This window comes from Sphaerulina musiva, assembly GCF_000320565.1.
Source record: "Sphaerulina musiva SO2202 unplaced genomic scaffold SEPMUscaffold_1, whole genome shotgun sequence".
Lineage (NCBI taxonomy): Eukaryota > Fungi > Ascomycota > Dothideomycetes > Mycosphaerellales > Mycosphaerellaceae > Sphaerulina > Sphaerulina musiva.
The window spans coordinates 3976477-3992728 of NW_016017383.1; the positions used below are offsets into that span (position 1 = coordinate 3976477).

The 16252-nt window shown below is 52.8% G+C and overlaps 8 protein-coding genes across 8 annotated transcripts; 3 read left to right on the forward strand and 5 right to left on the reverse strand.

The window, feature by feature from the left end:
• Nucleotides 1-48: 48 nt before the first annotated feature.
• Nucleotides 49-1828, forward strand: SEPMUDRAFT_146598 (DUF500 and SH3 domain protein). The gene is made up of 2 exons (XM_016903757.1): nt 49-215; nt 286-1828. Exons 1-2 carry the CDS (start codon nt 173-175, stop codon nt 1443-1445), a joined length of 1203 nt encoding a protein of 400 aa, XP_016765748.1. The 5' UTR covers nt 49-172; the 3' UTR covers nt 1446-1828.
• Nucleotides 1829-2319: 491 nt separating this feature from the next.
• On the reverse strand, nt 2320-6186 carry SEPMUDRAFT_113618 (uncharacterized protein; the record flags this gene model as incomplete). Its single annotated transcript, XM_016901044.1, has 1 exon — nt 2320-6186. The coding sequence occupies one exon, from the start codon at nt 6184-6186 to the stop codon at nt 2320-2322; it is 3867 nt and encodes a 1288-aa protein (XP_016765749.1).
• A 173-nt stretch (nt 6187-6359) lies between these two features.
• SEPMUDRAFT_146599 (actin-6) lies at nt 6360-8688 on the reverse strand. The gene is made up of 6 exons (XM_016903758.1): nt 8591-8688; nt 8491-8537; nt 8288-8434; nt 6825-8225; nt 6614-6768; nt 6360-6519 (listed from the first exon to the last, which is right to left on the reverse strand). Exons 1-4 carry the CDS (start codon nt 8607-8609, stop codon nt 7269-7271), a joined length of 1170 nt encoding a protein of 389 aa, XP_016765750.1. The 5' UTR covers nt 8610-8688; the 3' UTR covers nt 6360-6519; nt 6614-6768; nt 6825-7268.
• Nucleotides 6432-6881, forward strand: SEPMUDRAFT_138302 (DUF543-domain-containing protein; the record flags this gene model as incomplete). The annotated part of the gene is made up of 3 exons (XM_016902874.1): nt 6432-6521; nt 6616-6768; nt 6825-6881. 3 exons carry the CDS (start codon nt 6432-6434, stop codon nt 6879-6881), a joined length of 300 nt encoding a protein of 99 aa, XP_016765751.1.
• Nucleotides 8689-8858: 170 nt separating the features above from the next.
• Nucleotides 8859-11144, reverse strand: SEPMUDRAFT_146600 (SUN-domain-containing protein). Its single transcript, XM_016903759.1, has 2 exons — nt 9448-11144; nt 8859-9394 (listed from the first exon to the last, which is right to left on the reverse strand). Exons 1-2 carry the CDS (start codon nt 10759-10761, stop codon nt 9353-9355), a joined length of 1356 nt encoding a protein of 451 aa, XP_016765752.1. The 5' UTR covers nt 10762-11144; the 3' UTR covers nt 8859-9352.
• A 1669-nt stretch (nt 11145-12813) lies between these two features.
• SEPMUDRAFT_146601 (UcrQ-domain-containing protein) lies at nt 12814-13715 on the reverse strand. The gene is made up of 3 exons (XM_016903760.1): nt 13564-13715; nt 13264-13467; nt 12814-13168 (listed from the first exon to the last, which is right to left on the reverse strand). Exons 1-3 carry the CDS (start codon nt 13614-13616, stop codon nt 13114-13116), a joined length of 312 nt encoding a protein of 103 aa, XP_016765753.1. The 5' UTR covers nt 13617-13715; the 3' UTR covers nt 12814-13113.
• A 149-nt stretch (nt 13716-13864) lies between these two features.
• Nucleotides 13865-16087, forward strand: SEPMUDRAFT_122971 (putative prohibitin). Its single transcript, XM_016901814.1, has 5 exons — nt 13865-14218; nt 14281-15033; nt 15096-15490; nt 15553-15721; nt 15773-16087. Exons 1-2 carry the CDS (start codon nt 13897-13899, stop codon nt 14793-14795), a joined length of 837 nt encoding a protein of 278 aa, XP_016765755.1. The 5' UTR covers nt 13865-13896; the 3' UTR covers nt 14796-15033; nt 15096-15490; nt 15553-15721; nt 15773-16087.
• Nucleotides 13865-16087, reverse strand: SEPMUDRAFT_160854 (uncharacterized protein). The gene is made up of 5 exons (XM_016907912.1): nt 15773-16087; nt 15553-15721; nt 15096-15490; nt 14281-15033; nt 13865-14218 (listed from the first exon to the last, which is right to left on the reverse strand). Exons 1-4 carry the CDS (start codon nt 15923-15925, stop codon nt 14941-14943), a joined length of 810 nt encoding a protein of 269 aa, XP_016765754.1. The 5' UTR covers nt 15926-16087; the 3' UTR covers nt 13865-14218; nt 14281-14940.
• Nucleotides 16088-16252: the final 165 nt, after the last annotated feature.

The window sequence follows — 16252 nt, forward strand, 5'->3', positions numbered from 1 at the left end:
ATAAGCAGCTGCTGAACGAGAGACGAGCTCTGTTGCCTCTTCCGCCAGGCCAGCGCTAACTTACTCTACTACTACACTTACTACTTATTGATCCATACCGACCGCACTCTTCTTGTCCTGTCCCGGACACTTCTGGTTGTATCGCATCATCCATTGGCATACCGTCAACATCATGCCGCCTTTTCTCAACAACCCGCTGCCCTCGTCGATGCGAAGTGAGTGACAACGGATCCCCCCACCTCATGCCACACCTCATAAGCTGACACGACCTCTCTCTCCCTCCAGGTGAATGCAAAAAGTGCGGTCGCATCCTCGCATCCTTCATCGACCCTCGACAATCCTTTGGACCCGACAAAGTCATCCCACCCTCCATCCTCGCCAATGCCAAAGGCTTGGCCATCATCACCGTCTTCAAGGCCGGATTTCTCGGGTCAGGCCGTTTCGGCAGCGGCGTCGTCGTCGCCCGTCTCGCAGATGGCACCTGGTCCGCACCCTCCGCCATCGGAACCGTAGGAGGAGGCTTTGGTGGACAGATTGGCTTCGAAATCACCGATTTCGTCTTCATCCTCAACGATGCGAGCGCCGTGAAGACGTTCTCGCAAGTGGGATCGCTGACGCTGGGAGGAAACGTCAGTATTGCCGCGGGACCCGTGGGGAGAAATGCCGAAGCCGCGGGAGCGGCGAGTTTGAAGAGCGTGTCGGGCGTTTTCGCCTACAGTAAGACAAAAGGCTTGTTCGCGGGAGTCTCGTTGGAGGGCAGTGTGTTGATTGAGAGGCGAGACGCGAATGAGAAAATGTATGGGAGAAAGTTGACTGCGAGGGAGTTGTTGGGTGGGAATGTTCCTGTGCCTCCCCAGGCTGAGCCGTTGACACGAGTGCTCAACTCGAGGATTTTTGCGGGTGTTGGGGGCACTTTCAAGGATGATGCCATGTACAATGATGTTCCGGTGTACGATGAGAGCCACGAAGATGTGGTATGGCAGGGTCGGACAGGAAGTGGATTTCAAGAGGGCATTGCGACACAGAGGACGGGAGACTTTCGACAGGACAACAGCAACGGATTCGGGTCTCCGAATCGTGCTTCCACGTGGCAGAACCCATCCAGTCGCGCGAACCCCAACGAAACGTTTGACAGTCTGCAAGGCCGAGATCGATCGTCTACACTGGGCGATCAAACCGACTACGTCTACTCCGATCGCAAAGGTCCCGCACCAGGACGACCGTCGGCGCCCAAGCCCGCGTTTGGAGAAAAGTTGGCTTCCGTATCCCCTGGCCAAGCCATTGCCAAATTCACCTTTGAAGCCGACCAACCCGGCGATTTGGGCTTCAAAAAGGGAGATGTCATTGACATTGTGAAGAGAACTGAGAGTGAGGCGGATTGGTGGACGGGCAGGATAGGGAAACGCGAAGGCATTTTCCCGTCCAACTATGTCGAAGTGGTATGAAGGCGCAACAACAACAACAAGTCAGGAGGATTCATCTCTTCTTCTTGCTCTTCTTCTTCTTCTTCTTCTTCTTCTTCTTCTTCTCCTTCTGCTGGTGGTTGTTGTTGTTGTTGTGGTTGGATGCTCTATATGTCTAGCTTGATCCTCTTTGGACTTGTGTATTGTTGTTGTTGGATTGTTTGTAGTAGTGCTAGGGGAGGAGAAAGTTGAAAATACCCATATGAATTGACGAAGAGAGAGAAAGAGGGAAAGAAAGAGAGTAAAGTAAATCAAACGACACGCAGCGCCAAAACTTGTTTGTGTTTACACACTCACTCACTCACTCACTCACTGTTCAATGATTTGAAATGAATGGATTGGATTGGATTGGATTGGATTAGAGACGAGCGAGAAAAGGCCATGCGATGAATGGTTGTTGATACCTAGTCTTTTTTTTTGGTCCTGTCGTCTCGTCTCGTCTCGTGTCTGGTCATGTCTTGTTTCTGTCTTTCTTTGTACTCGTGAACAGTCACCTACTTACTTATTTACCTACCTCCCACTACCTCATAGTAGCCAGCTAGCCGAGAGCATTTAGCATATCGATTGAAAGTTTCTTTCTTTCTTCTTCGACGTCCTCCTCTCACCTCCTATGGTATTCAATGGCAGCAAAATATTGGAATTTCTTAGGGGGGTGTATGATAGGTAGCTAGCTGGTTGATTGACTTTTCAACTTTCTGACTTTCCGAGAACGCGGTTGGAATTATATACCTACCTTACCCTACCCTACCTCACCTACCTTCATTCACGACTGCATACACATGATGGACAATTTTTCTCTTTTTTTCCTTTGTTTTTGAAAGTGACCCGGCAAGTCTTATATTTTGATAGATATTTTTCACTTCCCCTCCCATTTTCCAAACTGTCTCCAATCACTCACCACAATCCTTAAGATAGCTCTCTCATTCGCGTTCATCGCAGCGCTCAAAGATCTCATTCTCGCCTCGTCATGAGCCTCCATGGCTTCGCAAATGGCAAAAATGCCCGGTCGGATGGCGACTCGAATCGTCTCGGCAGGATTGGAAGCGAGGACTTGAGAGCAATAGTGATGCAGGATATAGTGCACGAATTGGCCCGCGTACTTTTGGGTCTCGCGCGAATGGTCGACGAGGTTCGTTGTTGCTGTGTTTCGGACCCAGACTGGTTTGCAGAACATCTCCAAGAGGTGGGCGACATTTTTTGCGTGGCGTTGGCGGATCTGTAAGGGGGCAGCAGTAGCTGAGGTTTCGTCCAAAAGGCTGGTTAGGAGCGTTTGGAAGAGCGCGGTGACAAGGTGGAAGCGACCTTGTAGTTGCGTACGGTATTGGTTCAAGATGACTTTCAGCACTTGGCAAACTCCGGAAAACGCCTCCTCGGCCTGGCTGCTTCGGGACATCACTTGGTGCATGGCGTTCAAGCTCTGCTCGAGGCCATACTGGCTGACAATGTGCTTTTTTTGCGCAGCAAGAGTCTCTATGAGTGACAAGGCCTCACTTTGAATGCCACCATTATCCGTTTCTGACAATGTACGTAGCAGATAATGCCATACATCGTTCGCAGAGAAGGTTGCTGGCGTTTCCACGGACGATTTTGCCCATTTCTTGATCATGCATCCATTCAGCTGCGCCACAGCCAAGGACTTGGGCGGTCCGGAGCGAATGATGTTGGCAATTGCATCGCCGCTTACTTCAGTGCCCAGCGATTCTTCGAACCAACGGAGCACGAGTCTTTCATCTTTGGCGGTACCGCTCCTTGATAAGATCTGAGCCGCGGTCTCGGTCAAGTCAGAACCAGCATCATATCTGCAGAGCAGTTTGAAACTGGTCGATTTGAGCACAGCCGAAGATGAGTTGTCCGACAGTAAAATGTCTTTCGCAGCCTTGACGAGTCTACCAATAAAAGTCTTTCTTTTAGATCCGACCAGTTTCCACACTGATTCGGGAAGGATGAGAAGGCCATCGCCAGCAGCAGAGTAGTTGATGGGTGACAGCCCACTCTTGCGCCTTGCTAGATCTGCTTGCGTGCCCTCGAATTGAGTGACGAGGTGTTCGACCAACGCCCGCAGTACTTTCTTGTCGTGATGGGCGTGCGGCTCACTCTCGCTGCTGTTCGACTCTTCAAAACAAGCGATTGTCGTGCAGACCAACAAAATTAGGGCGTCCGAAGCAAAGGTATTGGTTACGCCACCAGTACCAGCCTCCCAGGTCCTGATGTGCTCGGTTGCAGCTCGTGAAAGCTCCTTTCGTTGATGCTGAGCTTTGGCAGAGGACAAATGGCGGAAAAGCGCCCGCACAATGGAAGGGAGATGTTGGAGACTCGCAGATGGTTCAGTGGGCTCGGTACGTGGTGCCCACAGGAACGCCAGGTTAAACAAAGTCGGCGCTAAGTTGAGCAATTGCGAATCCTCCACAGGGTACATGAGCCAAGAAAGGACAAGTGCCGAAAGCTGCTCGAGAGACCCAGCGGACGGGCAATCAGATTTCTGAGTGAGGAGCCTGTTGAGGACTATACCGCGCTCATGCATACTCAGGGCAGCTGGTACTAGTAACGCGTACTGTGAGACGTTCAACGTAGCTAGCCACTTGTCCATATCTCCCTTGTGTTTCACAGCCGACATGATGTTTGCGAGGACCCGCGGAATGACGCTGTCGGCATTTCGTATGGTTTCATCAGAGTAGCCATCGTGAGCGCGATGGGATACTGCTGTCTTCAAGACCTGATCAGCGGACGCTGACGGCAATCCTACAAGGAGCTTGGGGTACTCGGCCAGAACGGACAGACCGCTCTGAGGCTGCGCGCACAACATCTCAACGACTTGAGGCCGTAGAGCCGCACGTTTGCCGTCGGAGATGTATGGCTGCCCCATACTGTGCACACATCCAAGGAGAACCTGCGCTGCCGAAGTTGCGCATGATGCACTTTGAGCATCCTTCATTGCCATGGCAAGGATGTCGCTCTTGACCAGTCCAGTGAGATATGCTGCAACCGCAGCATGATCAGATTGTGCATTCACCCACGAGGGGAGCCATTGCTCGAACACTACAGTAAAGAACTGCCATAATTCTCGACGGCAATCAACGTGTAAGTGAGAGGTATCCAGCGACCTCAGAGTCGCTAGCGACCTCTCGAGGTGTTCATCGACTCGGCCACCGTTACGCAGCCCCTGAAAGACCGTGCGGAGCACCACCAGGTCGGCTCGCAATCTTCTGCGAGTGTCGTCCTGGATGATGTCACGCTCCTCTCGAACAGCCAGTTGTTGGAGAAGTACAAAATGTTCAGTCAAAGCTGAAAGAGCGATGTCTGCATCCAGAAGTGATGATATCGCATCCACGACATCGGGCACGACAGCTAACCATACTTCAGCGGCCTGGTTGTCGACATTGCTTTGGAGCTGGAGGTGCCACAAGGCCAGGAAATCCTTCGTCTGCTGTTTTTGAAAGAACGCATCAATGATCTGCACGATTATGCGATCTTTCACAATGGAGTCGTTTGCTGTTGTAGACATCTGTCTAGCCCCGATAGCTGCGAACAGCTCAGCTGCAATGGCTACGTCGGTGAATATTCCAGAGTTGAGAGACACAATCTCTGCAATTATCCGCCAGCTGACACCACGGGTGGCCTCCGATGCAACGAGAGCAATTTTGACTAAGCCGCATAGCTTTTGAGATGACAAGGTGACTTTGTTTTCGGCGAGACAGTGTAACATGGCCGTAATTGCCTCATCGTGCTGGCCATAGTCTTCAAGATTGAGATGCTCAGATAAAGCTTCGAACATAGTCTCGATCCACGGGAGTTCTCTATTCCGTTGCCCCGGCGTCGGCATTGAAACAGCCCTCAGGGCAATATCCAGAACGACGGGCACCACCTCATGCGCATCCTGCATGCTCGTCTTCAGAGCATCAAAAACTCCTGCTAGCTGCTGTCCAGTCTTCGGGGGCTGCTTCCTGTGTCCGGCTTCTTGCTGCCTCGTGGCTAAGAATGATGCTCGAGCTGGCAGTACTGTATGCTTGGCTACCAGTGATTCGAGCGCATGCATATAATCTTGCGTAGGCTCTAGAGCACATGTAGCTCGTTTGCGCTTCGTTGCAGTACGCTCATCGTCCTTTCCGAGCAATACCAAAATACGACATGCTGAGACCACAGCTTTGGAGCTGAAGGCTGTATCGTCTGACGAGGAGCGTTTACGAGCGGTCCATAGCTGGACTCCAAGATTGAGAAGCAAGCGATCCACAGCAGCTGTCGCAGCAGCATCGTCCTCTTGTAAAACTCGATATACGTGCTCGAACCAATGTCCGCAAATCTCTGCGGCCAAAACTCCATCCACTCGCAGCAAAGCCATAACAGCAGCGCCAGCGGGCGCCAGGCTCATCACGTGCAGCAGCTCCCATGAGTGCCAGATGGCTGACAAAGTGTCCTTCGGTATGCTTTGTTCAGCGCAAGTGGTCTGCAGGACTTCGTGCAAGGCACCACTACCCAGAATCGCTGCAATCCTCTGAACTGGCAGCAGGCGAACGCAAGACGCAAAAAGATTCCAGGATCCGGAATGTAATCGTGTAGGTGAGGATAGCTTCAATCTTGTCACCAGCCAGCGAAGCAGCATCTCTGCTCGGGCACTGTGGTTGCATAACTTCTGAGCTTCTTGCAGCTGGACATCGACAGTTGACAGGCTGTCCAGAGCCTTGAGCCGCGCCAGAGACGTCGCATCGTGCAGTGCCGTTCCACCCATTTCCTCCCAATTCCTTCTGATGGGTTTAGTCTTGTGGAAGAGTTGTGGTGTTTGGAACTTGGGCAACTTTTTCTATAAAAGTCTATCTACGGATCGGACAAACTTCGGAAGTATTCGCCGACATTGAGAGCGAGCTCTCCCGCTGGCTGGCTGGCTGGCAACGACGACAACGACGACCACAGACTCCTTCGAACACGAAATCCAACGCGCTCTTCACCTCTCGATCGACCGCATCTACATATATCATGGCCGACTCAAACAACCCCAGCAGCGCCGTGATCCCACCACCAACGCGTTCCAACCGACCCATGAGCGAAGCGCTACTGAACGAAAAGGTAAGATCCGAGGAAGGGAGACACGGCAACAGCAGTCGCAGAGACAGGAAGAGTCAAGACAATAGTGAACTAATATAATCAATCAATCTCACAGTGGGACCACTGCCTCAGCACCCTCCTCATTCGCTCCGGCTTGGGCGCATCGTTTGGCGTGATCTTCTCAGTCCTCCTCTTCAAGCGTCGAGCATGGCCGGTATGGGCAGGCCTAGGATTTGGAGCCGGACGAGCATGGGAAGAATGCGATAGCGTAGGCCACATCGCTTTGGTGAACGAGCGGTATGACGAGACTAACATGGGATCCAGAGCTTTAAGCGCGCGACCGCGCCGTCTCGTGATGGCCTTCGTGTGCTCAGACCGTGAGCAAACAGTCTGGCAAGAAAGAGATTGACGCGCGAGCAGTACGTGCACAAGTGAGGAGTCGGGAGTGAAGCTGATTGTGGACATCATGAATCCATTTGGCTCACTCAGTGTGCCGAGAACAGCGGTTACGGATGGCTTTGTATATATGCTTCACCACGCAGACGAGTCATAGCAGTGTATGAACAAGCATGGAACTACCTTATGCTGCAAGCGAGCCCAGTCAATGGCTCTGCTCTCACCACTGTACTGTTCAAATTTCTTCGTTGATGCTACTTGACTTGGGGCACAACGTTGTCTTTGGAGCAGAAAAGAGCGGCACAACTTGTCCGCAGCGGCTCCCGATGTGGGCATATATATTCACGGCACGATGCTCACTCATCCTGATCATCATCTCTCGCCGAGTTTTTTGAGTGCAGCGGAGCCCTGTTCTTCCCATTCTTGCTTGGAGACCCACATGTTGTCTTTATCCGCCATGATGTTTGCCAGAACAGCACCACCAAGGAACACCATATGTCGTCTTCGAGGAGGATCCTCTATCCGCACCTTGAACTTGCTGAGTCGTTCCGGGTTGCCACCAAGTACCTTCGTGAGCCACAGCTGCTTGATCTCCTTCTCCATTCTCGAGGGTAGACCGGGGTACATACTGCTCCCCCCAGATAAAACAATGGCTTTGTATAGAGAAGATCGGATATCCACATCTGCGGATTGGATGGTATTGAACAAGAACTCCGCAATACCAGGCTGCTCGACATCGACTAGATGCGGCTGAAACAGGCATTCCGGGGCCTCGAAGCGTTCGCTGCCAACGCGAATGACGCGTCCGTCTGGCAATGTATATGACTCCACCAGTACCGTTGTGTCCTCGCTCAGTCGCTGATCCAAAGCCAGATCGTAGGAGACATAGCACAACTTCTCTTTGATCGCACGAACCGTTTCGAAATCCGCCGTGCGGTTGAGCGCATATCCACGCCGCGTGAGCAGCGAGATCAGGTTGCGTGTAACATCTCGGCCTGCAACGTCCAGTCTCCGTGTAAGATGGTTCAGAACTGTGCTCTCGTACACAGGCACAATATGGGTAACACCGTCACCAGAATCAACCACGACTCCAGACGATAAACCTTGAGCATAGAGTGCAAGCACTGCCTGTATGGCGACGTAGACTCCTCCAAAGTTATACCGCTCGAACATGACTTCGCACATTTGCTCTCGGTTCTTGAGCGGATTCATGGGAGGCTCCGTCAGTAAGATCTTGCGTCCAGTCGGATCAATCTGCATCTTCTCGAAGAACGTGTAATCCCAGAGATGTTGCATGTCTTCCCATCGCTTTACAATTCCGTTCTCCATCTGGAATTCGAATTCAGTCAGCACTTGGACCTATCCGTGCCCACACAGAAGACTCCTCGTACCGGGTATGTGATCTGCAGCATCGACCTCGCTGCTGCCGCCTCGTCTCCGCACATAATGTCTTTGAGCTGGACATCCCCGGCCGCTTGCTCTTCCGTCCGCAATATAGGTCGCCCGACGATGGAAGGGTATTGGTGGTCGGGAAAGTTCTGCGCATCGCGTGTGAGTATTCGTTCTCTGTCCGCGCCATCTCGTCCGGTCTTACCTGGCCAGCATAGCCAGCCTTGAGAAAGCCGGTACCGCCATCGAGCACTGGATCCCTCATTAGCGAAAGCATTGGGGGGGTTTCCGCAGAGTCTGCATACCAATTGGCGCCTCCGCCATGCTTGCTAGTTGTTATATGCACAGGTGACGTCGAGTCGGAGGCGTGGATCGCACAAGAGTTCGGGTGCTGAGGTCTGATGTTGGTGAAGTGCGGATACTGTACTGCCTAATCGCAACCGACTTTGGTGGAAGTGGCTTGGACGATCGCAGCTCCCCACATTCGATGATCACTCTCACTTTACTTAAGGTACAGGTACTACTGCACAGTTCCATTCATACCAATATTGAGGAATGAGAGGCACACATCTGGGAAAAGTTGGAGAGGCGCGTTACGAAGGTTAACAAAAACATTATGTACACAAGTTCGTGGGCGGGAATCATCGCAGCAGATCCCCATTGCATTGCACCAGCCTTGCTTGTTGGCTCTGGTCTTCTGGCGCAGATACAATGCCTGAAACCCTTTTCCACAGACGAATGGCAGCAAATAGCGCCCTTTTAGCCCTCCACTAACACGATAGACTTGAATAATGAACAAACATGTCCGACACCAAAATGCAGATTTTGAAACGTGCAAGCGGCGGCCAAGCACCGAACTCGCACGGCGAGGATCAAGCACGTGAAGCAGATGCTGTGTTATATGTTGCGGTACGTTCGAGCAGTACCTATATGGGCTTGAACAACGCACACCGTTGAAGCACTGTCATGGCGGCCGAGACAGTGAAAGCATGGAGAAATTTACGATATCGTCTTGGTCATCGTGCGTATCGTGCCAAAAGGTCGCTGCCTGCACCATACGATCAGAACTAGGAGAACACAAAGGTTGCTGTGCCAGAGCTGAGCGAAACCTGAGAGGAAATTAGTAAAGACTTGGCTGAAGAAGTCCTAGTGAGCCTCTTACCGTGCAACCTGTGACTGGGCTGCATGAAGTTCCTGAGCAGTATTGGCCATCCGAATATTTACAGCTGCCGCTGAGGGTGTCGCCGACGATCTCGACAGTGAACTCCAGCTTAGCGTTGGTGGTGGGTGCGTTTTGGAAGATAGACAGCCATGCGGCGCCGTTGGAGTAACCGACACCAAGATTCATCGGAGCGAAGTTACCCCAGGGGTTGTCAGGAGTACCCCAACAGCAGGCCTTCTCGACCGGTACGCCCGCTGGGTTGACGTAGTACTGCGCAGAAGTGCTGCGGCCCTGCCACTTGTAGGCTTTTTCGGCATCGGGGCATGTGAGGTTCTTGGTTTCGCCGGGTCCAACATCGGTAGGAATGGTCTCTGACTCCAAACCAGGATAGTCTGTCCCACAAACAGCCACGTTCTTGGGGAGTTTGTTCTTCACAAGGACCTGGACCTTGTCCGTTCCCTTCATACAGAGCTTCTTCGACAAGTCGGGATTGGTCAAGTGAAGTTTTCCATTTTGGCACAAAACTCCACCAACGGACTGACCAGTCATCCCTTGCAACAGAGGCCATTGCGTCTTTGTATAACCAGGTGGGCAGGCGTACGAGCAATACGCGCCTTCTCTGCAAGTTCCGCCTGGAGTGACGGTCTCGATATTGGTGAAGCCAGTCGAGTCAGAACCCGCGCCTGGGCACTGGACACCAGTCCAGCCCCCAAGTCCAGTCCACTCTACAGGAATGGGACCATATTCTGATGGGAAGTGTTCGCACGACAAAGTTCCGTCGGGGAAGTCAGCATCAACGCCGCTTCCACCACCACTTCCATAGCCTGGTGGGGATGGCTTGGGTGGTGGTCCTGGTGGACTGGGTGGTGGAGTGCTTGCCTTGGGTGTCGGGGTGGGCTTGCTGACGCTCGTGGTAGGAGCAGGGGTGCTGGTGCTGATTCTGGTGCTGCTGCTGCTGCTACTGCTAGTGCTGCTGCTGCTAGTACTGGTGCTAGTACTGGTGCTGCTGCTGCTGGAAGACGGGGGCGGCCCATAGCTTGGTGGTGGCTCCTCATAGCTCGGCGGCGCATCGGAAAGTGAACCATCGGCGAAGACCAGAGTACCGTTATTGATTCCCTGTTGGACTTCTGTCTCAGAGATAGGGTGCCCGTTCAGCACGTATACAACCTGCGTCGGGACGTCAACAGATTCGTAGCCGGCTGGAGCCTGTGGCTCGCGCTTTTCCTGGTGCAGATGCTGATGTCCATGGTGGTGGGCCTGCTGCGCCGCGGATACCACAACGGCTGCCTGGAGCAGCGCAATGGAGAGTTTCATAATCGGTTTATCGTGCCAGTGATTGGTTTATGCCGTGGCGGTTGGCGGGGAGACCAAAGTTTGTCGTCGTTCGGTCGCGTCTTGTTTGTCGCTCGACAAGAAGCCGTGGTGAGCAGGTGTATCGCGACGACGATCTATCTGTGAGTGTTGTCCAAGTCTGGCCTGAGGGATGGCTGGCTGGCGCGCAAGATGCTACGGTAAAGAATGTGGTCTGCGGGCGGGCGTGGTCAATTAGTGATTCCAGAGAGCGAATTGGAGCCGAGGACTCCAGGTGGAATAATGTCAGGTCGTCGGGGAGAGTGGTATGGTCGACGTTGTCACAGCATTGGGAGCATTGGGCTGACCATCAGGCGAGGGTGCAGGCGCGAAAGCGAGTGGAAAAGAGAGGGTGCAGAGACAAACGCGGGAGAGGAGAACGCAATTTCGGCAGCGGCGCCCGAGTAATTACTCGGCCAGCATTACAATGCCATGCCCACATGTGACAGGTGATTTTATTGTCGACCCTTCGCGCTTGCCGCTTGCCCTGGCCCTCGCGTCTATCACACAAGCAGTCAAGCACTGTCAAGCACACCTTTCCAGCGGCGCTATAATGATCAAGATCTGGCGACGAGAGCCCAGACTCTCAGAGACTGCATCTCATCTCCCTGTCTGCCTGCCATGCGCACCAGTCCAGCATGTTCCCCCATTTGCAGCGCCATTGGACATCACAGCCGCACATCGCGGCAGGCTCTGTAGTTTGTATCTGTTCATCGTGTTGGGACCGCTGGCCATATATGCCCCTTGGTGTCTTGAGACCATATGTCCATGAGTGGTGTGGTGAGGGTACGTATACTGCCCCGTGTGGCCCATATCAGCCTATTCAAGACGAGATACATGGACGCATGACACTACGAGGCTGGCCCCTTTGTTGCACTTGTCCCAGATCGCATGCAAACGAATAGCACGAGGCGCATGATCATCACATACCATCGGAAAACTTCATGTCATGAAGCTAGCCTTGCCTTTCTGCAGGTACCGAGTAAGCTAGGCAGTGCCTGCATTCCTCGCCAAAAGACACAACAAATAAACAACCTCTCCACCTCCACATCCTTCAGAGCCTGACTCAGCCGTCGCTTCTGTCGTTACTCACGTGAGAATCTCATTCGCAAGCCTCAATTTCCTCAATACTCCGAGAATCAGGCTCTTTCTGCGGCGCATCCTACTGCTCGACAAGATTGGCGGAGGTCGAGGTGGTGAACACCGACCGACAAAAAGAAAACTGCAGAAACAGTCGCATCGCACAATCCAGCTTGGTCGTAGGAGCCATGGCCAGCCATGTCACGCCGGCACGATCTACCACTATGGAATAGTGGTATTGGCTGTAGTTTCGCAGCTTTCGCTTTCTGGCGTGTAACTTGTGCACAACAAGGCATACTTCCGTGATCACATATTAAGGGACTGAATCACACACCAGTCATGGTTGACAGGAGCAGGAGATGGACATTATACAGCGCTTGGCTGTGCTCTTTAGGAACTGAGGGCAGCCATGTGGATCCCACCGTCCCGCGACAGGTGATCCATGACAGTATGCAGCCTGTGGTAATGGCATGGCATGGCATGGCCAATGCCATCGCCTTTGTGAGGTGGTGATCCGTTTTTGAACATGCTCTTCTTCGACACCTATCTGGCGCATTCCATTATTCTAACCCTTCGGAGATCAAGCTTCAGTCAAGCGCTCGTATCGCGTTCACATTCTGCGTCCCAGTGTTGAACCTCCAGCCAGCGAAATGGCAGCGTATATGGTAGATAGACAGAGCATGTGTACAGCGGTTCTTGTTTGGTCGATACCTATGTTGCAGATGGCTCACGACCATAGGTGTACTGTTCCTTTGTCGCTATTGTAAGTGTTGATTCTGAAGTCCACGTGGCAGTCAGTCATCTTCCAGGCTGCAGCATCGTCGTTCACCATAACTGATGCTGTCTGCCGAGAAGCAAGGCTTTATCGCTCGCGTGCAGACCCACGTTGCGCTGTGCCAGAGCAGCTGTGATAAGACGTCCTGCCTCGCGTATCCTGTCGAACCCAAATCATAGATTCATGTATGTTCCTTCTACTTGGTCCCAAACACGATAAGTCTAATGTGATTTACAAAGGGATTTGGATATGCCGAACACTGTTTGTGAGGGCTAGTATCAGCATAAATCATATCGAATACCTGGAGTCTCCGTGGACCACTGGTCATACGCTGAGACTATCCTCAAAACGAAGGCTGGGTCGCGCGAATAAAGTGATACGCTTCACTCGTGAGCATGGTATATGTACAACACTCCTCTCTATGTCTGCCTTGATATCTCTTGTGGTACACGTCGAGCTCCTTATTCTTCATCACCAAACTCTGCACGTCCAGCCTTGGAGTTCAGGTATTCATTCCTGACACTTGGTCAGTAAAGATTACGGAAGAGGATCGTGGGATGGTGGCCAGTTGTATCTTTGGCCTATCCCACAAGGCCATTGGGCAGTCTCACCTCTCGATTCCCCACTGCATGATCTCGTAGAAGATAACCATTGGCACGCCCCAGTACAGAATCTGGCCACGGGTTCGTCGGAAGGTATTGAAGATGGCTGCTTTGAAGGTGCCGGCGAGCGGGTTGGTTCGGTTATTCGAGATGCCGTAGTGTACAATGCCTTTCTGTGGCATGGAGCCGAGCGCACCCCATGGACCCAGATACCTGTGACACTGCATCAGCAAGCGCTCTTGCCTGCTCCTATCCTCCGCACCACGCATTGGGCTCGTCCTTGAGCATCCGCCCTGCGGGACAACTCACTGGCCCGGCTTCTTCTCGCCTCCGCCTGCGCGCAGAATCTGTGAAGGGCGCATGTTGTCGTGGAAATGTGTGTGATGTGGTTGCGTATATGGTCGCCGATTCGAGGTCAGGTTGCTGGCTGGTGCAGCGTAGAGCGTGGAGCGTGATTCGTGGTTGGTGACGAGATGTCAAGACAAGATTCTTGTGGTCGGAGGATACAGGCGATGGTCAGCAACGCTCGAAGTCGTGCGGGTGCGCTAACTGTTCTCGGAAACGTCTTTGCTTCGACTGCTCACAGTAAACCTTCCCATCTCACCAACAAGTCATTCGCCATCGCACCCACGAGCCTGCACAATGGCAGCCAACGCACTCAACAGTGTCTACAAGTGGGCAATTCCCACTGCAGGCGTCTTATCCCTCGCATCGGCATCCATTTACGATGTCAAGGGTGGTACTCGTGCTGTCATCTTCGACCGGCTGCAGGGAGTCTCAAACCAGGTGGTGAACGAGGGAACACACTTCCTGGTGCCATGGCTACAGAAGGCCATCACGTTCGACGTCCGGACGAAGCCTCGCAACATTAGCACAACAACCGGCAGCAAGGACTTGCAGATGGTCAGCTTGACGCTCAGAGTGCTGCATCGCCCCGACGTGCAGCAACTCCCCAAGATATACCAGGTGAGCACCAGAACTTCGTTTCAGTGCAAGATTTTGAGGAGAGCTAACTGTAACTGCTACAGAACTTGGGACAAGACTACGATGAGCGTGTCCTACCTTCCATCGGCAACGAAGTGCTCAAGGCGATAGTCGCACAGTTCGACGCGGCGGAGCTCATCACACAGCGTGAGGCGGTCTCGAATCGCATTCGCGCTGAGTTACTCAAACGTGCATCGGAGTTCAACATTGCACTGGAGGATGTCAGCATAACACATATGACCTTCGGTCGCGAGTTCACCAAGGCTGTGGAGGAGAAGCAAATTGCACAACAGGAGGCCGAGCGCGCTCGCTTCATCGTCGAGAAGGCTGAGCAAGAACGACAAGCAAACGTTATCCGTGCAGAGGGAGAATCTGAGGCCGCCGAGGTCATCTCGAAGGCTGTTGCAAAGAGTGGCGATGGTTTGATCCAGATTCGAAGAATTGAGACGCAAAAAGACGTTGCACAGATGCTGTCGAACAACCCGAATGTCACATATTTGCCAGGTGGACAGGGTGGCGGCAAAGGGGGCAGCTTCCTACTAGGACTGAGACCATGAGGCGTGTGAAGTTACGCATATGGAGGACACTGTAAAGTAAGCGGCTGACGTCGTGGCATGACTCGTCGGCATGGAAAATGAATATACCCTTCTCTACCTACTGCACATTTTCTACTGCACGATGACAGATCTATTTGGCGTCGATTCACATCTCTGAACTTCCTGGCTCAAGACTCTGAGTGGTTATCTCAGCCCAGCGTAGTCGATACCCGAACACAGTACGCCGAAGCATTTCGTCCTGCACATTACGCAGCAGTCAGCATCGATCAATCCGAGTTGGGACACTTCCAGAACACTCACCCCACGATCCTCTTCGAACATGACCTTGTCCATCACCTTCTCGAGTATTTTCTCCACAACAAAACCATCATTCCGAGCGAGATCGAAGAATGCAAGATCGTTCTGCAGCAACCAAGGTCGGTATGGTGTGAAGAACACCAGCGCTTGTGCCTCGGGCCTTTGCTTTAGCGTCTGTCGCACACTGAGCAGGAGCTTCGCATGCTCCGAGTGATTGAATAGGAGATCAGCCAGAATGATCAGATCAAAGCCAACACCTTGCTGAGAGGTATCCCAATGATTAACCAGAGGCGCGGTCTCAGCTCCCCATAGATAGCCTTTCGCTACGATGTCACATGTTGCTGGTAGCGCAGCACAGTCTCTGATGTTTGCGCGGAGATTCTCGATAAGATCAGCGTCTGGACACAGGCACAGTCAGTAGCTGGCGGGGGCATGGAACAGATGGTGCCCTCCGACTGACCTGGATAGTCAGTCACTACTACTTGCTTCGCGCCATTGATCGCACAGATCAGACTTGGCAGTCCCGCCCCTGCTCCCAGTTCCAGGACAGTTTTGTTTTGAAGATACTCATCCTTATTCGCCTCCAGAAAATCGGCTACTGTTCGTCCTCCTTGCCAGAGGAGGTGACCCTATCTCACATTTAGTGACTCGCCCGACGTGCCTGCATGTTGTTTGCCTACCCAGAGGGGATTTCGAGAAGTCAAGTGCAAGTGGAGGATTTCGCCGCTAAGCGTCTTATGCTGCACCTCTGACGGTTTGGCTTCTTCTCTAAAATATCCCTCGGGTTCCTGGAACCAGTCCACTGTATCTTCGTCGCCATCGGAGTCGGCCATGGTCCGTCAGGTCAAGGAATCTCTGGAAAGCGCACCGTCGGGGCCATCAGAAAAGTCTCTCCAGGCAGCAAAAGCCGGGCCGCCAGCGCAAAGCCGACTTTCGACGGACATCAAGAACAACAACACCGACATCCACAACCTCAACCTCAACAACTACAACACTTTTAAGTTACGAACTCGCCTGCTCGACCACCACGACGGAGAGCATCACTTTGGGCGTGCACTCCGAAGCCGAATCCGAGAACCAGAGGTAGGAAGGAAGAGCTTTCGCCACCTTTTCGTAGTAGGTAAGCAGGCGCTAGCCTTTAGTTCTACAAACTTCGGATT